The sequence below is a fragment of the Ornithorhynchus anatinus genome, chromosome 10, assembly GCF_004115215.2.
Source record: "Ornithorhynchus anatinus isolate Pmale09 chromosome 10, mOrnAna1.pri.v4, whole genome shotgun sequence".
Lineage (NCBI taxonomy): Eukaryota > Metazoa > Chordata > Mammalia > Monotremata > Ornithorhynchidae > Ornithorhynchus > Ornithorhynchus anatinus.
Window position 1 is genome coordinate 53,191,077 of NC_041737.1, and position 25,413 is coordinate 53,216,489.

Sequence of the window (25,413 nt, forward strand, 5' to 3'; positions counted from 1 at the left end):
CACTTCGTGTCTCTGGGCCTCCATTTCTTCATCTGTAAAATGGGAATTAAGACTGTGAGACCCACGTGGGACATGGACTGTGCCCAAACTGATTAACTTGTATCTACCCCAGTGCTTAGTGCCTGGCACACAGTGCTTGACAAATGCCATAAAAATATTTTTTAAAAAATATTGGGGCTTGGTTTTTACAAAGGGCTCAGCAAATGATGTAGTTATTCTTCTTAGGGCTTTTCTTAGGTGGCTTTGCTTGGAGAGTGTCTTGGCTTTTGAGGAGGGTCCCCAAACCACCGACCACCCCAACTGCCTCCCCCAGAGACATCTGAGTCCCTTTCCTCAGGCGTGGCCGACCTGGGCTCTCGTTCTGAAGGCAGATTCACCCCTCTGCCCCTCTGGGGGAGTCTCCAGGGCCGGGGGGGCCTTTTGCTCCCCAGCTAGACTGGAAATGCCTCAAGGACAGGAATCTTTTTTCTTAAGTGGTACTTATTAAACGCTATATGCCAGGCACTGTACTACGGGCTAGGGCAGGAACAAGCTAACCAGATTGGACTCAGTTCATGTCCCTCGTGGGGCTCGCAGGGATAGTGTTTTCCAACTTAATCTCTTTCTTTAATGGTATTTGTGCTTACTATGGGCTAAGCACTGTACTGAGCTTTGATTTAGTACCTCCGAAGAATTTAGTACAGTGCTTAGTACACACCGAAGCACAATTGGTGGGTTGATTGAATCTACCTCACGAAGGTGATCCTCCAGGGGAAAGGTCTGAGGCCCAATCGATAATATTTGTGTTTGTTAAGAGCTTAAAATGTGCCAAATCCTATTCCAAGGCTGGGGGTTGACCCCGGGGGACTCCCTTGAAGGTGGTGACCAGTCCAGTCTGGGGCTCCCTTGGGAGACTCTACATTTTTCACCATTTTTCACTAGTATTTTTTAAGTGCTTACTATATGCCAGGCACTGCATTAAGCACAGGGTAGAGACAAGCAAATCGGGTTGGACCCAGTCCCTGTCCCATGTGGGATTCACATTCTCAATCCCCCTTTTACAGATGAGGTAGCTGAGGCCCAGAGAAGTGAAGTGACTTGCCCAGGGTCACACAGCAGACAAGTGGTAGAGTCGAGATTAGAGCCCAGGTCCTGCCCGGGCTCTATCCACTAGGCCACACTGCTTCCCTATACCAAGCTGTGTGGTCTTAGGGAGAGGGGCTAGCTTTGGGCCCCTCCAGCTGTTCAGGGAGCTGCCTGGGGAGAAGCCCAAAATGTTGGTTTGTAAGCCCCTCAAGGGCAGCTATTGTGTCCTCAGGAAAATCCCATGAGCGCACAGGGCTTTCATAGGCCCTCCACAGGAGCAGTTCTCCTACCACGCCGGGGAGGGGGTTTCCTTCCGGACAGACCCGGCATGAAGGAAAACGCACATCAGGGTCTGTGCTTCTCTCCCGATTTTCCCACCACACCCGCTTAGGACACGGCAGCCTGCTAAGAAGCAGCATGGTGCAGCGGATGAAGCATGTGTCTGGGAGTCAGATCATGGGTTCTAATCCTACCTCCACCGCCTGTCAGCTGTGTGACCTTGGGCAAGTCGCCTGCCTTCTCTGGGCCTCAGTTACCTCATCTGTAAAATGGGGACTGTGAATGTGAGCCCCACAATGGACAGGGACTGTGTCCAACCCGGTTTTCTTGTATCCACCCCAGCGCTTAGTACAGTGCCTGGCACATAGTAAGTGCTTAACAAATATTCCGATTATTATTATCTTGGCACGACGCCCTCTCCGGGGAGGCGAATGCGGTCGGAAGAAGGGTCCCCATTTCCTAAGCAGCGTTTCGCCCCAGGCCCGGCGCAAGGTTCTCCTTTTGGGCGAACCGAGCGTGAATTCTGAGGTAACGACAGAGCCGCCACCAGCGCGCTTGGGCTGAAGAGGAACCGCGTAGTCACCGCAGGAGCGACCGTCCCGCAGAGCAGGCGTCCCAGCAGCTCGGCCCAGACTCGAGTTCAACCAGGTTTTATTCCAGCCGGAGCCACGGGGGACCCCGTCCCTGGCCCCTCACGGGCCAGCTCACACCGGGGGCGGCTGCAGGTAGTGCAGCTGCAGGTGGGGCCAGGCCGGCCTCCTGGGGGGGCCCGGGGCCGGGAGCCCGGGCAGCGAGAGGAGCAGCAAGGACAGCAGCATCAGGAACAGAAGCAGTAGGCCTAGGAGTGGAGGCTGGGGCGAGGCCCTGTACGAGGGAGTGGAGGAGAACAGAGGTCACCTTGGCCCTCTCCCTGCCTCTGCACCCACCCCGTCGCTCACCCTTGACCCCGGTCCCTCCTCTCCAGTTACGCTTCCTCATAGCCACCCTCGCATCCCCGTAGCCACCCTCCCGGGTTCTTGGTGTGGCTACCATTCTTTGGTTTCAGGGCCATTTTCTCTGTCTGCCTGAGGTTTTCCCCTCACAGGGCAATGGCAGATACTGACTGTGATAATAATATTGATAATATTGATGGCCGGTGTGAGGCCTGATCTAAACCCATCTCGTGGCAGACAAGGTGTTTGGGGGCACAGGTATGGGGGCACAAATGAGGCGGTGCCCCAAATTTACTGGTTTTCTTCGCTCCCTCAATGGGGAAATTCTTTCCAGAGTCTACCTTAAATCTTCCTTGTAATGCCAAACCAAGAAGGCGAGATGGAAGGGGGTTTCTACCCATCCTGGATAATCTCCTGCCCCACACTGAGATCCTGCTGCTGTGAAATCTGCTTGGGAATGATAACTGTCTGTCCCGGGAGGTCCTCCCTATTCCAAGCCTGGAACTTCCTGCACCCCCCTTCCCTCCGGCCGACTGGCCTTCTTACCTGTGGTCCGGGGCGGGCTGGGGGATGGGATGGAGCTGCTTCCAGGTCCTCCGCCTCATTGGGGCCAGTTGGTTTTGCACCGGCACCAAGGCCGCCGTCAGGGCTGGGCTTTCCGTGTCTCTGGGAGGAGGGGAGAGAAGTTGGGAGCAAGAGTTCAGTGGGTTCGACACTGGGTTTCTCTCTGTCCTGTCTCTCCCCGGCACCCTCAGCTAGAGCCTTGCCCTCCCCGGCTAGGGGGCTGTACGCCTGTGCTTATGGAGCTGGGTTAGTTGGTACCAAGCCCTGGGGAAACCAGATCTAACCTAGATCCTTCCTGCTGCAAAGCCAGCACATTTCCCTGCCTTTTTGTCTAATGGGGGTCCCAGGGTGGGGGCGCAGCCAGACAGGTCATGGCTCGGAGCTGGCTCAATCCCCGTCCACACCTGAGACTTGGATGGTCTCCCTGTGTGGGCCTTTGTCTCCATTGAATGTTTTCTTGAGATATGCGTGTGTGGGTGCGTGTCTGCGACTGAGTGCCTCTGAATCTGTGTCTGTGAGTGTGCGTGCGCGCGTGTGCCTGAACCACTATTTCTCACTCGTAGTTGGGACCTCAATGGAGTCTAGAGGAATCCTGGGGGAGGAGAATGAGGAGGAGGAAGAGAAGAGGAAGAAAGAGGAAGGAGAGGGAGAGAGAGTGTGTGTGTGTGTGTTTGTGTATATCTCTGAACAGCTGTTTGGTGGTGACAAATGGTAAACCAGAATGTTCTCCTTCTTCCGTCCCTCCCTTCCCCCGTCCTTCTTTTCCTCCCTCTCAGCCGCCCACCCGCTTCTCTCCCCCATCTTTTCTTCTGTCTTTTCCACTCATGAAAATCTGCTGCGATTTTGAAAGGGAACAAACAGAGCAGGAGACAAGGGAGTGTTGGGGCCTTTAGGTTTGGGCAGCGTTGACAGCACAGGGGACGGAGGAGCAGGAGGATGGGGCCCCTCGGCTTTGGAAGTCCTGGGTTGGGGGAGGCCAAGGCTTCTGGGTTGTGGGGACAGCTCCTGGGAAGGGGAGAAGAGGGTACCTGGGCTCCGGGAGGGTGATGGGTATGGGAGGGGAGGAACTACGGAATTGTCGTGGGAGGGGGTGAGGTTGGTGTATGTTGGGGGTAAGTGTGGTCTGTGGCAGGGAACTAGGGAGAGGGCCTGAGCCTTGGCAGGAGTTGAGGTAAAGGGGATTTGATAAGCAGAGCTGTTAGACCTTTATTCTTCACACCTGGAGTTCACGCTCCCTTCTCCTTCCTGGAATTAGACTCCTTCACCTGCACCAATGCAGATCTCACCCTGCCCCTCCTCCCTCCCTTCTGCCAGTTGGCCTGCCCCTCCTTCAGCCTGAGCCAGGTGCCCTGCCCCTGCTCCTGCCCCTGTGCCAGCTGACTCTACCACAGCTTAGGCCTCGATGGAGTGACGGTCTTGTTGGAGAGATCTGTGTGGAAGGAGACAGCCGGGGCCCAGCTTTCCCAAAGAGTTACTCCGTGAGTCTACCCCAAATCACTGTTGCTGCAGGGCTGGCTAGGCCCTGTGGGGAGTCCCTCTCCCCCACAGCCTCCTCCTCCAGAGTCCCCAGACCCCAAAATCAATCACCCTTCACCCAATAGTTCCTCTTCCCCTTGGGCCAAGCCTTCCTGGGCCATTTCCCCCTCCCGTCTTGCCTCTCTGGAGCCTGTGGAATCCCTCTCTCCCCCATAACACTGCTCCTCACTCTCCCCTCTCCCTCCCCCCATCCCCACCAGCTCTCCTCAGGACCCAGGCCGGGCTCTCCGGGTCGCGCATCTTCCCCGCCCAGCTCCAGGGCCCGTGGGGACTCAGACCTCTCATCGCCCCCAGGCTCAGACGTCAGTAGCTGTGGCTCCGTCTCAACGGTCTCTCCCCCGCCCCACTGGCCGCTCCTTCTCTCTAATGAGGTTGCAGTGACAGGAGCTAATTGGGCCTGTCTGGGAGAAGGTGGGGGGCGGCGCGGGGGAACCGAGCCTTGGAGAGCGGGCCCCTGGGCAGACTGGCATGGAGACCTCTCACGCTGGAAGTGAGAGCTGAGGGCTGGCAGGGGTGGGGATGCCTGGGTCGCTGAAGGAAGGAAGCTGTCCGGCCTGGGAGAAGAGGGGCCTTGGTTCCTGGGGATAGATTACCTTCTTGTCTCCTCGGGGCCCACGGCTTCAAGATAAGACGCTGTTCTCCCCTCTTGGTCTCCCCGCTCCAGAGACTGGGAAAAGTGCAAATGGAAAGATCATGGGCTGGGAGTCGGGGAACCTCCCTTCTAGACCTGTGATCTTGGGCAAGTCGCTGAATCTCTCTGTTACATTTTCCTCCTCTGTAAAATGGGGATAAGATACCCCTTCTTATTGCTCAATCAATCTTATTTACCAAGTGCTTACTTGGTAGAGCGCTATACTATACACTGAGGAGAGTGCAACGGAACAGAGTCGGTAGACACGTTCCCCACCCACAAGGAGCTTAGGGTCTAGGGGGTGAGGCAGACGGTAATGTATATAGATGAATTATGGATACGTACATCCCGTAAGGGACAGGGACCGTGCTTGATTGGATTATCCTGTATCTTCTTCAGTGCTCAGCACAGTGCTGGGGTTGCTGTGAGTCCTGAATAAATCTCATAACTAATTAATGCATCGATTGAAAACCCTCATCCCTTTGGGGTGAGCCCTGCCCCTGTGCTGGCTGCCCTCTCCCTGCCTGGCCCCCAAAGGAGTCTGTTCCTTCCTGGCCAGTTCCCAAGGTCTCAGATGGCTCTAGGACCTCCCTCGCTGTCCTCTTCCCAAGGGTCCCATTCATTGCTCCCCCGGCCCGGGCTCCCCCGACCCAGCCCCGTGTGGTCCCCGGCTGGCCATGCCCCCGGGCCCTTCAACCTTCTCCCCGTCAGCTGGCCGAGTGGCCAGGTAAACCCCCTGCTGCTTTCCATCCCTAAGGCTGAGTTGGAGCCTGGCCTCCCTGCTGCCCGGGAATAAAAGAAGGTCCCTGGGCTGTCTCCGTCCCCTGCTTCCAGTTGGCTCCCTTATTGGGGGCCCCCTCTCCCGCTCCCCAGAACCCTGGCCGGCCGCTGGGAACGCAGCCCGAGTTCTGCCGGCAGCCTATTGTTCCCCGCTAGCACCACGCTCACCCCCGCCGGCTCCCCCTCCTCCCCCGTCCGTGCCACCCAAGACGGACGGCACCGGGCAGAGTGTGGGCAGAACGCCGCTTGAAGCTGAGGTGCAGGCGGCCACACGAGCACAAATCCCCAGCTGATCATCCCCAGAGGCCCGGGGCTACCCTGGGGGCATGCCCGAAGTCGCCGAGGGATGAGTAGCTCACCAGCTCCTCTTCCCTGCAGTCTCCCGCCTTGGCCGGCTTGGAGGGCATCTCGCCGGGCAGCGCCCCGCACAGTGGGCTGGGCAGCTCTAGCTCAGGATCCAGGCTCTGTAGGACCGAGCAGAGCAGGGGCTAGGGTGAGGGTAGGCAGTCGGCCTGGGGTGAGGACTACAGTTAAGGTCAGGGGATAAAAGGTCAGGGCTTGGGGATAGGTTGGGACTGGGTTTGGCAGTGGGGATGGGGCTAGTACACTCTGAGGTTGGAGTTGGGTGGAACGGTGGGGCTGGGGTAGGAAGTTGGGGATGGGTTGGAGGCAAGGCTGGGGGAGGAGGGGGAGGGTGGGACTGGGGGAACGATAATAATAATTATGGTGTTTGTTAAGCACTTCCTATGTGTCACGGACTGTTGTGAGCGCTGGGGTAGATACAAGTTAATCAGGTTGAACATAGTCCCTGTCCAACATGGGGTTCACAGTCTTAATCCCTATTTTACAGATGAGGGAACTGAGACACAGAGAAATGAAGTAACTTGCCCAAGGTCACAAAGCAGATAAGTGGCAGAGCCGGGATTAGACTCTTGACTTTCTGATTCCCAGGTCCATGCTCTATCCACTATGCCATGTGGGGAAGAGGGAAAGGATGGGGCGGGGGAAGAGGGCAGGGGCGGGTCTGGAGAGGAAGAAAGGGAGGGAGCTGGAGAGGAAGGCAGGATGAGGCTGGGATCAGAGGGCAGGGATGGGGCTCGGGGAGGATGGTAGGGAAAGAGAGAAAGGGATGGGGACAATGGTGTGGCTTACCATCTGGGTGGCCTCGATCTCCAAGAACATTGACTGTGGGGCGCTCTCTCCCGCCTCTGGTGGGTCCCTCGTCCGGCTAGGCCACAAACCAGACAGCCCCCAGGTCAGTCTCAGGGCCTGCTGAGATTTAACTTGCTCCTCCCTTGCCTACCGCACCATCCAGGTGGCCTGAGACCCAGTCCCAAAGCTTCTCCACCAGAGATTCTCCCCAAGAATCTCTCCTCCTCTTCCAGCATCGAGTTTTTTCTGGTGCCTAGCTTCTAGACTGTACGCTCATTGCAGGCAGGGGATGTCTCTTTATTGTTGTACTATACTCTCCCAAGCGCTAAGTACAGTGCTCTGCACTCAGTAAGCGCTCAGTAAACATGATCGAATGAAGAAATGAAAAACCTCGGCCCCTCGGGCTGCAGTGATCACGACAGCAGCTGGGGGAGGGCAGACCTGCCTCACCTCTCAAATCCCAGCCAGGGACCCCTTCCCACTCTGCCTTCCCAACCCCTCTTTCCTTCCCCCTCCTAACTTCTCTCTTCCTCCAACCAGCACTCACCTCTCCTCGCCTCCCTGACTCAAGAAGAGTTTTTCTTCCAGGTGGCCAATCTCGGACTTCAGTTCCTAGGATGGAGGAAGGAGGGAGCCGACCCCGCTGTCCCCTGGATCTCTGGTGGAGTCCAGCTTGGGCTGTCCCCGGGGCAGGGGAGGCTGAGAGAGGGAGATGGGCATAAAGAGGGGTGGGGGGTGGTGACTACCTGGATTGTAGCTCGATATTGCTCCACAGCTTCCGTTAGATCTTCTGTCTGGCTTGTTCTCTGGGAACACAGAATCAGGAAGTGGATGGGGGAAGGGGGGGACTCAGGGCTCTGAGGGGAACCAGAGGGCTGGAACAACGGAGTCTCCGGGGAGAGCGAGACCTGGAAGCTGGGACGTTGGGCAGGATGTCTCTGTGGGAGTCGGGGGCTGGAGGCCGATGTTTCTGAGGGCGTAGAGCCGGGAGAAAGGGCACTCACCTCCGAGAGGATGCTGTCTCTGTGGCAGATGAGGGTCTCGTATTCACACAGCTGGCGCTAGGGACAGGGAAGAGAAGTTCCACCTATGTTCTCCCCTCCCTCCCTCCTCAAATCCCTTGGGGCAGAGATGCCCCCGGAGCCCAGTGATCTTTGTTCTTCCAGCCTGGGGAAGTCCTTCCTTAGGTCTAACACAAATTTGATTTGCTGTGATGTCAGAATCAAGGGGGTTGAGGTCCTGGGGGCATCCCTCATCTTGTGAGTTCTCTTGAGAACAAGTAACTAGTAACTATCCTGTTCTCCAACAGGTGGGAAGCTCCCCCCAGAGAATATGGAGAATCCCTTCCCGGCAGAGATGATCCTGCCCTTTCGGGGTTGGGGGAAGGGGAGAGATGGATTCCTGTAGAAGGCGGGTCACCTCCAGGGCCTCTCCTCTCAGAGCAGCCTAGTCCAGGGGTTCCTCGCTCTCCCCTCCGCCTGCTCCCTCCCGGCTCCTCCTTCTTCTCCCCTCCCTCAGCCACCGGCACTTCTGGTCCTTCTGAAGCAGAGTCAAATAATGGGGCTGCAGGATCTGGAAAAGACTTCCTTCCCGGTGGATCTATGTGGGAGCCGCTGGGACAAGAGGACCGAGGTGGCTTTTGGAGGGGATCACTGAAGGCCCAGGAAGGAGAGCCTCACCCTGCTCCAGCCCAAAGGATTCAGCCCGGAGGCAGAGGAGTAGATGTTGAGGGCCCCCTTGACCCCCAAGAGGGAGAGGAGAGGTACCTTCAGAGCCATCCTCTCGGCTGCCAGCACCTCGCTCCTCATCTTCACTCCCTCATGCTCTGCCAGTAGTTTCCCGTTCTGGAAAAAAGTGGGCATAAGGTGATGCGGGGCCAGCTCCAGGGCTAGCGAGCAGCCCTGTACTGTACTGTACTGTACTGACTCCCAAGAGCCCAACCTTTCCTGGTCCCTCCTTGTCAGGGTCTACCCTAGTAATGAATAACTGGGGTCTTTACTAAGCACTTACTAAGCCCTGGGGTAAATTGGGTAGGTTCAAGACAATCCGACTGACCACAGTTCCTGTCCTAAATGGGGCACATGATCTAAGCGGCGGGGAGAACTGGGGTCTGATCCTTATTTTACAGTTGAAGAAACTGAAGTCGTGTACAGCGGGCTAGTGGCGGTGCCGGGACTAGAACCCAGGGGCCCTGATTCCTAGGCCTGGGGTCTTTCCCCTCAGCCCCACTGCTTCTCACATTGCTTCCTTGAGTCATGACCCCACCTCCCGCTGGTGCTGTCGGTTCTAGAGAACTAGGGTCAGAGGATCTGGGTTCTAGTCCCGGCTCTGCCATCTGTCTATGTGACCTTGGGAAAGTCACTTCACTTCTCTGTGTCTCGGTTACCTCACCTGTAAAATGGGGATTAAGACAGTGAGCCCCATGTGGGACAGGGACCGTGTCTGACAATTATCTTGTATTCATTCAATAGTATTTATTGAGCGCTTACTATGTGCAGAGCACTGTACTAAGCGCTTGAGATGAACAAGTCGGCAACAGATAGAGACAGTCCCTGCCGTTTGACGGGTTTACAGTCTAATCTACCCCAGTGCTTAGAACAGTGCCTGGAACATAGTAAGCGCTTAACAAATACCTCAGTTATTATTATTAGTGACATTCTTTTTCTTATTATTAGGCAGAGAAGAAAACCCACTCCATCACTCCCCTCTTCCCACCCCACTTTCCCTCTGGCTCTCTCTAGATCCCCTCTTCCCATTTTATCCTCCCATCCCCATTTACCCATCCATTTCCCTCTCACTCTCCTTTGCCCTCCTGCTCCTCACTCTCGCTCTCCCCAACTTGCTCTTCCCTTCTACCTCCCTTTTCCCCCCGCTACTCCACACACACCCATGTTTGCTGGCTCAGTGGCTCTGGCCTCCTCCAGCAGCTCAGGTTTCCAGAGAAGGGCAAAGTGTCCCGGATATCTGCAGAGGCGGTTTCTTCCCCTCTCCTTCCCTTTCCACTCTCCCTCCCTCCATGGGGCCAGGAGGGGAGGGGGGCCAGGAGGGGAGGGAGGAGGAGTTATTAGAGGGGAATTGGAGAGTGTCCAGAAGGGAAAAGAGCAGAGGAGGTGGGAGGAAGACAGGGGAAAACACTAAACGGAGCATAGAGACGCAGAAAAATCAAGAGGTATGCAGGGATGCAAACACTGCAGAGATAGAGCCAGGGAGAGTCAAAGAACTGAGAAAGACAGAGAGAGGCTTAGAGGTGGTCACAGGGACAGAGAGATACAGAGGCAAGGACACTCAAAGAGTGTCGCTTAACTTCTCCGTGCCTCCATTTTCTCATCTGGAAAACGGGGGTTAAATCCTACTCCTTCCTGTTTAGACTGCGACCCCTAAACAGGTTGGGGACTGTGACCATCCTGATTTTCTTCTATCTATTTAGAACAGTGCTTTGCACATAGTAAGCACTTTAGAAATACCGTTAAAAAAGAGAGAGGCAGAGAGAGAGGCGATCTAGATTGTAAACTCATTAAATTGTAAACTCCTTGAGGATAGGAAGTGTGTCTACCAACTCTCGAATGATTGAGACAATCAATCAATGGTATTTACTGAGTGTTTACTGTGTGCATGGCACTGTAATAACCTCTTGGGAGAGGACAACAGAGTTGATGGACATGATCCCTGCCCAGAAAAACTTGCAGTCTAGTTAAGGAGACAGACATTAAAATAAATGACAGTTGGGGGAAACGGCAGTGCATAAGTCTGTGGCAGGGTATACGGACAGAGACCGATATTCATTAATTCACTCGTATTTGCTGAGTGCTAACTGGGTGCATAGCACTGTACTAAATGCTTGGGAGAAAGCGGCAGACACAAGCAGCAGAGGCAGGAAGAGTTGAAGGAGGGGAATTTTCCCCATTTCCCTGCCCATTTTCCCCGATCTTCCTGTCTCCCTCTCTGTTCTAAGTAAAATCAGAGAGGTGGAGCATTTTTTCGAGGGTCGCCCAGCAGGGGCGGGACAGGCTCTGATCAACCAATGGTATTTATTGAGCCCTTACGGTGGGCAGAGCACTGTACTAAGCGCTTGGGAAAGGACAATGCAACCTAATTGGTAGGCGTGCTCCCTGCCCACAGGAGCTTCCAGTCTCCAGTCAATCGTACTTACTGTGTGCAGAGCACTGTACTAAGCACTTGGAAGAGTACAATTTAACTAATAGACATATTCCCTGCCCACAAAGAGCTTACAGTCTAGAGGGTGCAGTTAAATGGTCCAGAACACATTCCTAATTTCAAATTTAGAATTTGCCAACCATTCCAGAGGACTGAAAAAGTTTTCAGAGGGAGACGCACTAAAACAATTTTTCCCAGCCCATGAGCAGGAGCTTTCCCTGGGCCAACTCACCTGCTCCCGGAGCGTCTCTACCTCGGCCACAAACTGCTGCTGCTCTCTTTCCTGCAGTGGAGAGGATGGACGTTGGACTGAAGGAGGTGGGCAACAGAAGGGGGAAGCAATCTCTCTACCCAGAAGACCAGTCTCCCTCCCTCTGGACATGGGGTCTGTCTCGGTGGGGTGCAGGGGAAGAGAAGCAGCATGGGGGGGAGGGAGGGAAGGTAGAGCAGACCCCAGGGAGAACTGTGGGTTCTGAGTCTGAAGACAGGGCCAATGAGGATTTCTCAGGAGAGGAACATTTCCCCAGTGCAGGAGGGAGGTCTTTGCCAGGCTGGGGATTAGCTCATCAGCTCCATTCATAATTGGCACTTGCCTAAGGATCTCGGGAGGAGAGAGATATGACAGGCAGAGAAGGAGCAGGGAGATGGAGAGAAAAGAAATAGGTGTGGGGGGCTGCGGAGGGAGAGCCAGAGGCTGGGAGGCAGGATTCTTGGGGCGCTAAAGGGCTTGGGCACTGGCTGGAGAGAGGGGACCCTGGCGAATCCCGGTGTCCCTCCCCAACCCCTATCCCACTCACTGAGTGCCGGGCTTGGGCCTGCAGGCCTCGATTCTCTTCCTGTAGGCTCTTGGCCAGAGATTTCATGTCTTCCAGTTCCTCGTCCCGGGCCTTGGCCACTTGGAGGGCCTGCTGGGAGCTAAGGGAGAGACAAGGCAAACAGAGATGGGGAGAGTCAGAGAGTCCCAGATAGAGAGAGAGGAATGGGTGAAGTGAGAGGCAAAGATGGGGAGAGGCAACCGAGAGGAGAGACAGAGCTGGGAGAGTAAGGGGGAGAGGGAAGGAGAGACAGGTGCACAGAAATGGAGAGGGTGACAGAAATAATAGTAATGACAATAATAATTCTGGTATTTGTTAAGCGCTTACTATGTGCCAGGCACCGTACTAGGTGTTGGGGTGGATACAAGCAAATCAGGTAGGACAAAGTCCCTGTCCCATGTGGGGCTCACAGTCTCAATCCCCATTTTACAGATGAGGTAACTGAGGCATAGAGAAGTGAAGTGACTTGCCCACGGCCACACAGCAAACAAGTGGCGGAGCCCATATTAACCAATCCAGAAGGCATTGAGGTGGGGTGGGAGACAGGATGAAAAGAGACAGGATGAGACAGAGGAGAGGGGCAGGGAGGGGGCTGAGAATGGAGATGGAGGTAGGGAGCATGAGCAGGGGACAATAGGGGACCGGAGAAGGTCTGGGTCACAGCAAGGCTCAGGGACAGGGTCTGGGGGGAGGGTCAGGGTGTCCTGGCCTGGTCTCCACCTCCTCAGTTTCTTCTCCAGGGTGGAGATCTCCTCGCCCAGCCGGGCCCCGATTTCTTCTGCAACCTCCACTGCCCTTTGTAACTTCTCATTCTCCCCCACGAGTCTTCGGTTGTTGAACTCCAGGTCTTCAATGCTGCTCCGGAGTTCGGCCTCATTTGAGCTGTGTGTGGGGAGAGAGGAGATGTGAGGGAAGGTCATCACCTCCAATCCCCTGCCTCGGGGGCCCCCTGCCTTTCCCCTCTCCCCAGGGAAACCTGGCTCAGTCACTTCTCACTTGGGGAGAAGAGAAGATGGAGGACCTTCTGGGTGTGTTGTAAATGAGATTGCCCCCAACTCTTAAATTTGAGTCCCATGAGGGACAAGGACTCTGTCTACCTTGATCATCTTGTATCTCTCCCAGAATTTAGTTTAGGGCTTGCACATAGTAAATGCTACATAAATACCACAACTAATATTATTAGGTTAAGTGACTTGCCCAAGGTCTCACAGCAGACCAGAAGCACAAGAAAGACCGAGGTATCCAGAATCCCAGGGTCATATTCTTAGGTCAAGCTGCCCCGCTGAAACACAGCCAGGGGCAGGGAGACATCCAGAAACACATAGGCAGAGGACTGGACACAAAATGAGAGAGGAACAAAGAGACACACACACAGAATCAGAGAGAGAGAGAGAGATGAAGTGAGACAGAGATACGGAGCAAGGGGTGTGGAAGGCCAGTGAAGAGGCAGAGGGAGGGAATAAATGATCCAGTGAGGCATACCAATGACTTAAGTTTGTAGTTTTCTGTTTTTTTATGGTATCCGTTAAGCGCTTATTATGTGCCAGGCACTGCATTAAGCGCTGAGGTAGATACAACCAATTAGGTTAGACACAGTCCACCCTGACATGGAGCTGTCTTAATCCCCATTTTACAGATGAGGGAACTGAGGCACAGCAGACAAGTGGCAGAGTTGGGATTAGAACCCAGGTCCTTCTGACTCTCAGGCCCTTCTCTCCACTATAGGCCATGGTGCTTCCCAGTGGTATTTAAGGGCTTATTATGTGCCAGGCACTGTACTAAGCACTGGGATAGATACAAGTTTGTCAGGTTGGGCACAGTCCCTGTCCCTCACAGGGCTGGCAGGTTCAGTCCCCATTTTAAAGATGAGGTAAATGAGGGACAGAGTAGTGACTTGCCCCAGGTCACCCAGCAGAAGAGTGGCAGAGTCCAGATTAGAACCAGGTCCTTCTTACTCCCAGGCCCATGCTACTTAAATCCTCTGATCTCTCAGGGAGGCAGGGAGGAGAAGAGAGAGGGGTGAAGGTCTGGGTCCACATTCTCCCCCTCCCCTCCTTCACTGCTTCTTCAACTCGGGCAGCTTTCCGGCCCCCTCCCCAGTTTTCGCTTCTCTCCGTCCCCACCCTTCAGCTGGCTAGTTTAACTGCTTGAAGCCTAACCACACCTCTTCTGGCTTCCTCTCTGATAGGTTACCTCATGGTGGTATTTATTGAGTGCTTAATGTGTGCAAAATACTCTATTAAATGCTTGGGAGAGGACAATACAACAGCCTGGGAAACCATGTTCCCTGCCCACAAGGAGTTCACGGTCTAGAAGAGGAGACAGACATTGAAAGAAATTACAGATCTGTGCATAAATGCTGAGGGGTGGCCTGGATAATAAGTGCTTAAAGGGTACAGATCCAAGCGCGTAGGTGACACAGAGGGGAGGGTGGATAGGGGAAATGAGGACTTAGGTGGGGAAGGCCTCTTGGAGAATTTAAGATTTCAAGAAGGCTTTAAAAGTGGGGAGAGTGATCATATGTCAATCACATAGGAAGGGTGAGGAAGTTCCAGACCTGAGGCAGGGTGTGGGCAAGGGTTCGGTGGTGAGATGGAAGAGATCGAGGTACAGTGAGTAGGTTGGCATTGGAGAAGCGAAGTGTGCGGAGTGGGCTGGGCTGTAAGGTGAGTTGAGAGGGGGTGATTTGAACTGAGTGCCACAGTGGTAAGGAGTTTCTGTTTGACACAGAGCTGGAGGTTCTTGAGGCATGGAGAAACAGACTGAATGCTTTGGTAGAACAATGATCCATTATTATTGTCTGCAGTGTGGTCTTGGGCAACTCACTTTGCCACTCTGTGCCTCAGTTCCCTCATCTCTAAAATGGGGATGACGCCTGTGAGCCCCAGGGTGGGAAAGGGATGGCTTCCAAACCTGATTTGCTTATATCTAACCCGGTGCCTACCCGGAGGTGAGACCGAGACCCATTAATGCAGATGGGAAGCTGGGTTAGCTCAGGCCCACGTCTGGGTGGCTCCAATTTAGGCTCGTCGCTCTCCTGGGTGTCGGGCCACACAGGCTGTGGCCGGTGGGGAAGAGGGGACGAGAGGCTTTGAAAGTGGGGGAGTGCCTGAATTAGGGGGTCTAACTTACAATGCAGATCTGAGATCTTCTCCGCCATAACTCTCCAGTTGGGCAATGTCTGAATGATTCAGAGTCCCTGGAATGTGAGTGAGAGAGAGAGATGAATTTCTCTGTTACACCCCATACAACATGAAACTCTACATTCAAGCCTGGGGAGCTCTAGGGGAAAGGGAAGGGAGGACCCAAGTGGCTTTTATGGCCTGGGGAAAGGGGAATATGCAGAGGCCGGCAGTACAGGCTAGGGGATTCTGAAGGAAGAGGAAGAGCTCAGTTCCAAGGGAACCCTGAAGCGGTAGGGACTCCGGGCATACTCACAGGAAACAGAAGGAACTTCCCAAACACGGGAGAGCCAAGGCAGGGAAATGTCCCCTCCAAAAGAGCTATCGGGAAACCCCCTCCCTCTGCTACCGAACTCCCTGATAATTCTCAGTTGGCAGTCCGAGAGACACGGGTCTTGCTTCGGGAAGGATTTCCCCCTCAACATTCCCAACCAAATCCTTCCACGTCCTCTCCTGATTAGACAACTAGCAATCTCTGCTTGAGGCAGGGGAAGAGAGATCTGAAAGGTCTTTACTGAGGGAAATACTTAAAAGACGAACGTCCCAGAGGAGGGAATCAGAGAACCAAGGAACCGAAGTCCACGTCAATGGAAACCAGACGCCGGGGTCTCTGTCCAATCCCGACCAAGGCCCGTGGGGCCATTTGGGAATTCCTGATTTAGCGGCAGGCCCGGATCACGGTATTTGCCCCTCTCCGGGACCATCCAGGTGGGCGCTACCAACTGAGCGACCAGGGTGGTCCCTTAATGGCCGTACGGTGGCTTCTGTCTCCCTCTGCTGGTTCTAAGGAGCTTCATCGCCGGCAGCTCCCCAGCTCAGCTCCCCCCGACCCCGCCAGACCGGCTGGGGGGGGCAGCTAGAGCAGGAGAAGCCAAAAATGTCCCTAGGAACGATCTCCAGAGGAGATACGGCCTCCTTTCAACTGTCACTCCCCCTGACGGAAGCAGCGTGGCTCGGTTGCAAGAGCCCGGGCTGGGGAGTCCGAGGTCCTGGGTTCCGATCCCGGCTCTGCCGCTTGTCAGTTGTGGGACTTTAGGCAAGTCACTTCACTTCTCTGTGCCTCAGTACCCTCAACTGGAAAATGGGGATTAAGACTGAGCCCCACGTGGGACAACCTGATCACCTTGTATCCTACCCAGCGCTTAGAACAGTGCTTTGCACATAGTAACTGCTTAATAAATGCCATCATTATTATTTTTATATTTTTCCACCCTTCAGGCTCCGGTGGCCAAAGAGCTGACTTGGACAACTTGGACAACGCCCCTCCCTCGGCAGGTTTCAGGGCTGTTGTAAAGGTGTAGAAAAGCTAAGATTAAGCAATGCTCTCCTAGGTCAGACAAACGACCCAATAAACACCACTGTCCGTGACACTGACACTGTGAACCTACGACAGGTGCTCTGTCATTCATCACTTTTGTCCCCCCACCAATACTTAACTTTCTCCTCTACTATTCTGTCCCAAATTTACCCAAACTTTTCTTGAACCCATCGATATTTTCTGCTTGTGTACCTTTGTTCCCGAGGCCACATATTCCACATTGACCTCACCCTGTGCGAAAAGCTGCTTCCTATTGTTTTTTAAACTTACTACTTTCAGGTTTGGAAAGAGCCGGGGCCTGGGAATCTGAGGTCCTGATTTCTAATTTCTGGCTTGCCACTTACAGGCTGTGTGACACTGGGCAAGTCACAAGTCCTCTGTGCCTCAGTTCCCTCATCTGGAAAATAGGGATTCAAAACTTGTTCTTCCTCCTACTTGACTGTGAACTTCATTTGGGACCTGCTGATCTTCTATCTACCCCAGCACTTTTAGTACAGTGCTTGGCATATAGGAAGCGCTTAACAAATACCAGTTATTATTATTATGAGAACCTAAGGAACGATGAGATCATCCTGCTTCTGCCTCTTGTCTGCTCTGCCTCTGGGCAAATCACTTCACTGCTCAGTGCCTCAGTCACCTCATCTGAAAAATGGGGATTAAGACTGTGAGCCCCATGTGGGACATGAACCATTTTCCAGCCTGATTAGCTTGTACTGGGCTTAGTACGGTGCTTAATAGAGTGCCCGGCATGTAGTAAGCGCTTCGATCCCATTTTTTCAAAGAAAGATAACACTGAACTAGGCATCGACTGCAATAGGGCTCCGGTTCCGCTTAATTTTTTTTGGATTTGATAAGAACTGATCAGTCGACAGTCTCCTTGACGGACTGTGCTCACTGGCTGTTGCCTGGAAGGTTGTAGGGAGGGCAGGTCCTGAGACGTCCAAAGACCTGGGAAGGCCCTAGGGGAATCCCATATACTGGTTCTGGAAAAAGATTGAGAGAAATCAAGACAAAACCTCAAGTTGACCAGAGTTCAGGAGTAGTACAGACTTGGAGAAAGCAAGATGGAGACACAGAAACAGAGATTCAGGACAGAGGATATGGGGAACAGAGAGAGAGAGAGAGAGAGAGAGAGAGAGAGACTGGGGTGGATTCAAGCAAATTGGGTTAGACGCAGTCCCTGTCCCACATGGGGCTCACAGTCTCAATCCCCGTTTTATAGATGAGGGAACTGAGAACTAAGTGGATAAAAAACTGAAGGGATAGAAAGGCAGAGAACAGAGATGGAGACATAAAAAGAGAGGAAGAGGCAAAGAACTAGAGTTTGAAGGAGAATACCAGGAGAGAAAGGAGGAGCCGGTGTCCCAGATGAAGAGATTGGGGGTGGGGGCAAGATCCAGGAACAGAACCTTCGTGGGGAGTCGAGAGGGTTATCCAGAAGCAAGAGAAAGGATCCTGATAGGCTGTTTCCCTGAAAGGGAGGAGGTGAGGCAGAAGTGGATTTTTCAGCTTCTCGGCCCTCCTTCCAGGCTCCTGAATTATTGAGCGGCCTATATTTAGATGCAGCCCGGGCTCCGGCTCTCTCACCAGATGGCAGGAGGTCAGTGGAGACCGTGGCTCCCTCCTCTGCCTCCTCAGCATGCTCGGGCCCCCTGCGGAAGAAGGCAGAGTGGAGATCAATCCTGCTCCCTTAGAAGGGAGGGGATATGTGTGTCGGGGGGGAAGGGAGACGGGGATGGGGAAGGCAGGGCTGCCACGGGGAGAAAGAAGGAGGGTGGCTGACCCCCATGGGAGGGCGCGGCAGGACCATATGGTGTGGCTGTGGGGCCAGATGGAAGACGGAGGAGGGGGACGGCAGCCAGGGGAACTGGTCGAGGCGCAGATGTGGATGGGGAAGCGAGGTAGGAAATGGGGGACCACTGGAGGGAGGCAGGGCAGAGAGGGCCTGGGGCTGAGGTTCCGGGCGACGGAGGGCCAGGCCCTTAGGTAGGGACTGGGCTCACCTGTCCTGCTGGCAGTAGGAGATCCAGTCCTTGGTGATGGCGAGGAAAGTCCCGAAGTCGACAGAGGCCCCCTTTTGCTCGGGGTCCAGCTGGTTCGCCAGAGACTGCAGCCGGTCATCCCCGGCGCCCTGCCCGGACACAGCCTCGATGTACGTCAGGATCTGAGCCACGGGAACCTTTCCTGCGGACCCTCCCCCAGGTCAGGGCCACCCTCCGGCCCCCCGCCCCCGAGGGCTCCCGACCCCCTTCTCTTTCTCAGCAGGGACCCCAGGCTCTGCTCCCACAGTGTCCCCAAACCACTTTCCTCCTCCCCACCCCCATCCCTAGTGATTCCAGCCCCTGCTCCCTCCCCACCCCTCACACTCTCTCTCTCCCCTGGGTTCCCACCCCCAAGTGCCGCTCCCTCCCCCTGGAACCGATACCTGTCTTTTCCAGGTCACACGCTCTGAATGTAGAGATGAGCACCTGCTCCTCCAGGCTGACAGGCCTCCCCAGCGCATCACATGGCCAATCTCTGGGAATCACTACAGAGAGAAGAGGGGTCTTGACAGCATGTGGCTGAAGCATGAGGGACACAGCATCCCTCGCCTTTTCCCTCCGACCTCCCCACCCCCCTGCAGGTTAGCCTGACCTCTCTTGCCTTCATCTTGACCCCAGTGAAGAGGCGGCTTCTCCAAACTAGGCCCCCTCTCGCCATCACCTTGCCTTCAGACTAACCTCTTTCTCTCTCTCACTGTATTTTCCTCCACCTCCCCTGCCCGACACTTTTTCTGACCCAACACCCCTCACTCCCCTGTCCCATTTCCCCAGCTGGGTCTCCTGGGCCCCAAGTCCTTCTGATGCCACAAGGGTCAGAAACTCAATCGACCCTTTCCTATAGCAAGGCAGCACAGCCTAGTGGACGAAGCCCAGGCCTAGGAGTCAGAAGGCCATGGGTTCTAAACCCGGCTCCACAACTCATCTGCTGTGTATGACCTTCGACAAGTCACTTCACTTCTCAGTGCCTCAGTTCCCTCATCTGTAAAATGGGGGTTGAGACTCTGAGCCCCACGTGGAACAGGGACTGTGTCCAACCCGATTTGCTTGTATCTATCCCTGCGCTTAGCACAGTACCTGACACATAGGAAGCACTTAACAAATACCAGAATTTTCATTATTATTATCAGAACGTGGGGCTCACTTGCTGACTCTAAGGGGATGACTTTGCAGATGCTGGTGGAGTTTACTGTCGAGTAGGGCAGAGAGGCCTCAGGCTTGAGATTTCAGAACCAAGAACTCAGGTGAAGGAGTCAATTAGCTAGTAGTTTGCACGGTACTACCAGGAGGCTCCCGTTGCTTCCAGTTAGTCTCCCGCCGGGGTACGGAGGACCGTGAGACAGTAAGCAGGCGAGGGTGCAGCTCATTGTGACATGACTGTGGAGGTTTGTTTTTTTTTAACTGACAGGATCCAGCCAGGCCCAAGTAACCGCAGCCCAGTGAAAGGGCCAATGGCGGGGGATGGGGGGCAGGCGGGCCCCCCCATCCTACAGAAGGCCTGGAAAAGGCCTTGAGAGCTAGGACAAGGACAATCCGATAAAGGACGCCGCCATCTCTGGTTTCACCCTCAGCCACTGTTTTTTGCCGTGCTCCACTCTCTCTCCCTCCATACTTGTGACCTCTCCTCCCCACCCACAACGCCCCCACTCCCTTTCCCTAGCTCAGCAGCAAAAATGACCTCATCAGCATCTAGGGGCGAGTGGAGGAGGAGCTGGGCTACTGTCTGGTGGAGGGGGTTCCCGAGCCTCCTCGTGCACGTACTTTGCCCCGACTTCTTCTATCCCCACTCTCTCCGTAGCCCAGATTCTCCCGTTCCAGTTAGAATAAAATGAGGAAGTGGCTGCTGCAAAATCAGCCGGAGGGCAGGCCCAGTTCTCCTCGGCACTGAGATGAAGATGGGGGAGAGAATAGCTTCCTCTGCTGGTGCTCTGTGGAAAGTTGTGAGGAGTGAGGGCCGGTAGACGGTCACTCTGACTCCCTCCACTCTCCGGGGACCTGAGGGGACAGAAGGCCAGTTGGCAAGGAAGAGGCAGGTCCTTCCCTCCCTAATCATTCGGATGGGACCCCTCTCTGGGCATGGGGAACTTTCGCCATTCCACCTACTAAGGCAACTGACTTGTTTCTGGGTCCTTTTTGCCCTCTTCTGGCCCAAATAGAATATACAGGAAGAGAAGGGACTTAAAGAAGCTCAGCTGGCTTCTCCATCTCCACCCCCAAAAGGAGAGGGGAAGGGCCAGGAAGATATATGCTGGATGGGCATTACCAGACCAGGAGCCAGACACTGCCAAAGGGGGTTTAGCTGTTGCTCCCCGGCCCACAGTTCTGGTCCCAGACAGTGTGCTTGGATCCTGCCCCAAGAAAATAATAATTATGGCATATGTTAAAGTGCCTACTAATTGCCAAGCACTGTTCTAAGTGCTGGGATAGATGCAGGTTGTCTCACGCGGGGCTCACAGTCTTAATCCCCATTTTACAGAGGAGGTAACTGAGGCACAGAGAGGTTAAGCGGCTTGTCCAAGGTCACAGAGCAGACAGGTGGCGGAGCTGGGAGTTGGGGGTCCTCTGACTCTCAAGCCCGAGCTCTAATGGAAAGTGCCTGGAGCCGAGAGTCAGGAGACCTGGTTTCTAAATCCGGCTCCACCATTTGCCTGCTGTGTGACCTTGGGCAATTCACTTCTCTGTGCCTCAGTTTCCTCATCTGTAAAATGGGGATTACAGTCCTGTTCTTTCTCTCTTAGATGGTGAGTCCCATGTGGGACAAGGACTGCGTCTGATCTGATCACCCTGTATCAACCTTAGCCAGTGCTTAGAACAGTACTTTGCACAGAGTAAATGCTTAACAAACACCACTATTATTATTACTGGCCCAAGCGGTCTACCTTGAAGCTCTTTAAGGGGTTCTATGCCCACTGAGAACTACCTGAGGTTTTCAGGGGGAGGCATCCATATCATTCTTGACTTGAGGGTCACAGATTGGGTGATTCAGGGCCTCTGGTGGTTCCAACTGTCATTTCACGGGGATGAGAATGTTTAAAATGGACCTTCCAGGGTACAGGAAACAGTGACTAACTGTCCTTGGGGTGCAAGGTTTGAAAGGGTCTGTCCAGATTCCGGCTCTCCAAGACCAGACCTCCCTGCCCCTCCCACTTACCTCAAGCATAAATGAAATCAGATTAGTTTAGGGCTGACCACAAACATAACCCTGTTCTCCCATGCTGCTCTTGGGCTCTCCCTCTTGCTGACAGTTAACTGTGCAGGAGCTGCTCAACACTTCTCCCGGAATCACATTCCCCACCCACCTCTCCCTTCCCCTCCCATGGTGTGGAAAGAGCCATGTGAGTCAGAGGACCTGGGTTCTAATCCTGTCTCTGCTACTTGCCTAATGGGTGACCTTGGCCAAGTCACAACTTCTCTGGGCCTCAGTTTCCTCATCAGTAAAATGGGGATTCGATACCTTTTCTGTCTAGAGACTGTGTCAGACCTGATTAACTTGTATTTTCCCCAGCGCTTGGAACACACAATAAGTGCTTAACGATACCACCCTCATCATTATCGCTATTAGTATTATTATTACTCTGCTACGCCTCGTCCCTTCCGCAGAAAGCCCACAGGCATGGAGACAGGAGGTTCATGGAGTGGATGTGTTTTGAAAATTCCTGGTGCCAATACATACTATCTGGTGGCGGTTCCATTTCATCCAAATGCTGTTCAGCAGACTGCACACTTGTCCAGTGATTTGGCTGTGACATGCTGGATCACGAAGAGAAGGGAGCCGGCTGCCTTTGGGAAGAACTTGAGCTATTTCTTTCCCAATCCTAGAGCACACAGACAAATGATAAATCAAAGGAAGGTGTCAGTCTCTCAACTGGTTCTTCTACAGCTCCCTATGTGTCTTTTTCAATCTCCACAAAATGCTCCACTTTTACTCTTATACAGAGGTGGAGAGACAAAGAGAGACAGAGAGTGAAGCTTGGAGGGGCAATCTGAGAAATACAGTGTCGGGCAGAGAAACGGTGACAGACACCCAGAGGCAGAGAAACAAGGAAAGCAGCAGGAAGAGGAAAATCAATCCATGGTATTTATTGAACGCTTACTATGTGCAGAGGCCTGCACTAAGTGGTTGGGCCAGTACAATAAAACAGAATTAGAAACATACTCTGACCATAACGAGGTTACAGTCTAGAGGGCCAGAAACACAAAAATGGGGCAGAAAGAGGCACTTTGAGACAGAAACCATAATCAAAAATAGATGGATGGATAAGGAATGGTGGTTTGCTGGATAGTTGAGAGAGGAGAGGCAAGTGGGAGAAGGTAGGAGCATTTGGGTAAATAGTGGTTGGCAGAGCTACTTTGTAATAGTCCCCAAATCAGTTTTTAAGTCTTCTTTTTTCTTTTTTATTCTCTCTCCTGTCTCATGGTCTCTTGGGAAGGGCAGGCAGGGAAAAAGAAAAGGGAGACGAACTCCCAACCTATTGCTGAAAGACAGTTTGGGTGGGGGAGGAAGTTGAAAACAGCTTTTAGATTATTTGTAAATTTTGACTGTACAGACTATTCACACCTCCCACCGGCCTGTCCCATCCAGTCACTCACGCTGAATGCCAGGACAAAGGGAAAATGGAAGCTTGCCCCAAGTAACATTTGTCGGCTTCACTTGGGAGGTACAGGTAGAAGAAGAGTAGACCCTAAACCCAAGAGCCAATCACCAGAGTACAGCTCTTCCCTGCCAGGTTTTCAGCAGGTCCTACAAAAATAGGAGTAATTCTTGAGTGGTTCAGTGGAAAGAGCTCGGGCTTGGGAGTCAGAGGTCATGGGTTCGAATCCCAGATCTGCCACTTAATAATGCTGGTATTTGTTAAACGCTTCCTATGTGCAAAGCACTGTTCTAAGCGCTGGGGGGGTTGCAAGGTGACTTGGTTGTCCCATGTGGGGCTCAGTCTTAATCCCCATTTTCCAGATGAGGTCACTGAGGCCCAGAGAAGTGAAGTGACTGGCCCACAGTCACACAGCTGGCAAGCGGCAGAGCGGGGATTCGAACTCATGACCTCTGACTCCCAAGCCCGTGCTCTTTCCACTGAGCCACGCTGCTTCTTCTGCCACTTGTCAGCTGTGTGACTGTGGGCCAGTCACTTCACTTCTCTGGGCCTCAGTGACCTCATCTGGAAAATGGGGCTGTGAGCCTGACGGGGGTATCTCCCCCAGCGCTTAGAACAGTGCTCTGCACATAGTAAGCGCTTAATACCAACATCATGCTTAGGAAGCAGCGTGGCTCAGTGGATAGAGCCCGGGCTTGGGAGTCAGAGGTCATGGGATCGAATCCCGGCTCTGCCCCTCGTCAGCTGTGGGACTGTGGGCGAGTCACTTCACTTCTCTGGGCCTCGGTTCCCTCATCTGTAAGACGGGGATGAAGACTGTGAGACTGTGGGCCAACCTGATTCCCTTGTGTCTCCCCCAGCGCTTAGAACAGTGCTCTGCACATAGTAAGCGCTTAACAAATACCAACATTATTATGACGGAGTTCCGCGGCCATTTTGCGCAGCTGGGCACGAGGCCTGCGAAAGGGGGGCCTGATCAATCGCCCAAAGCTGGGGAAATTGTTACCTCGGCGCTGCCTTGGTGGCGGCGCCACGGACGAGGAGGTGCGAAATGGCGGAGGGCGAGAAAAGGACCGGGGGGGGGGGGAGGGGGGAGGGGAGTTGCTCACGAGGCCCCGTTTTCCCGCCCGAAGAGAGCGCGAGCTCCTTTCTGCGCAGACTCCCTAGCAACGCCCGCACGCGCCCCGGCTCCTTCTGTCCCCCCTCCCGCCCCCGGCAGAGCCGCGCGCGCGCGCCTCGCGCAGGCGCCGTCGGCTCTTCCCCCTGCGCGCGCCGGGCGTGAAGCTGTTTTTCGCGCCTTGCCTCACGGCGCCATTGAGGGGGAGAAGGCGGGAAAAGGGTGGGGGCGAAAGGGTCTGTTAATGGATGGCACTTAAAAATAATAATGTGGGTATTTGTTAAGCGCTTACTCTGTGCAGAGCACTGTTCTAAGCGCTGGGGGGAGATACAGGGTCATCAGGTCGTCCCATGTGAGGCTCCCAGTCTTCATCCCCATTTGACAGATGAGGTCACTGAGGCCCAGAGAAGTGAAGTGACTTGCCCACAGTTCCCCCAGCTGACAAGTGGCAGAGCTGGGATTCGAACCCATGACCTCTGACTCCCAAGCCCGGGGTCTTGCCACTGAGCCACGCTGCTTCTCTAGATTAGAAACATCTGGGAGGGGATGATTCATTCAATAGTATTCATTCAGTAGTATTTATTGAGTGCTTACTATGTGCAGAGCACTGTACTAAGCGCTTGGAATGTACAATTCGGCAACAGGTAGAGACAATCCCTGCCCAATGACGGGCTCACAGGCTAAACGGGGGAGAGAGACAGCAAAGCAAAACAGAACAAAAACAAGACATCAAGATAAATAGAATCAAGGAGTTATACACTTTATTAACAAAATAAATAGGGTAATAATAATCTGACCCATGATTTGAGGCGGCCATAGCAGGAAACCAATTGAACCGCACCCCAAACCCCATCCCAGGCTCCCCAAACCTTCGGACCTGAGGACACCAAGAATCGTGGGTGACATAAATAATCCCCTCCCCGTTCCCCTCTCACCCTTCCACCTCGATGACTGTAAAATCATTGCAGGCAGGGAATGTGTCTGTTTACTGTTCCATTTTACTGCCTCAAGATTTTAGACTAGCACTTAGTATAGTGCTTGGCACATAGTAAGGGGTTAACAAATACCATCATTATTATTACAGTGCTTTACACATTGTAAGAACTGGCTCAGTGGAAAGAGCCTGGGTTTGGGAGTCAGGGGTCATGGGTTCGAATCCCTGCTCTGCCACTTGTCAGCTGTGTGACTGTGGGCAAGTCACTTCACTTCTCTGTGCCTCAGTGACCTCATCTGTAAAATGGGTGAGAAGACGGTGA

At 53.9% G+C, this 25,413-nt stretch overlaps 1 protein-coding gene across 3 annotated transcripts; it reads right to left on the reverse strand.

Moving 5' to 3' along the window:
- Positions 1-1,978: 1,978 nt before the first annotated feature.
- On the reverse strand, positions 1,979-24,127 carry KASH5 (KASH domain containing 5). 3 transcript variants are annotated; one of them, XM_029073431.1, is made up of 18 exons: positions 24,047-24,127; positions 22,122-22,263; positions 18,835-18,936; positions 18,413-18,593; positions 17,997-18,061; positions 15,042-15,108; positions 12,630-12,791; positions 11,892-12,009; positions 11,327-11,377; positions 8,706-8,783; positions 7,944-8,000; positions 7,686-7,745; positions 7,487-7,551; positions 6,940-7,015; positions 6,147-6,251; positions 4,970-5,043; positions 2,823-2,942; positions 1,979-2,208 (listed from the first exon to the last, which is right to left on the reverse strand). In XM_029073431.1, exons 2-18 carry the CDS (start codon positions 22,195-22,197, stop codon positions 2,049-2,051), a joined length of 1,617 nt encoding a protein of 538 aa, XP_028929264.1. In that variant the 5' UTR covers positions 22,198-22,263; positions 24,047-24,127; the 3' UTR covers positions 1,979-2,048. The 3 variants fall into 3 exon arrangements, with proteins under 3 accessions (XP_028929264.1, XP_039769305.1, XP_028929266.1); XM_039913371.1 differs by lacking the exon at positions 11,327-11,377; XM_029073433.2 differs by lacking the exons at positions 22,122-22,263; positions 24,047-24,127 and adding an exon at positions 20,210-20,295.
- Between the last annotated feature and the right edge of the window lie 1,286 nt (positions 24,128-25,413).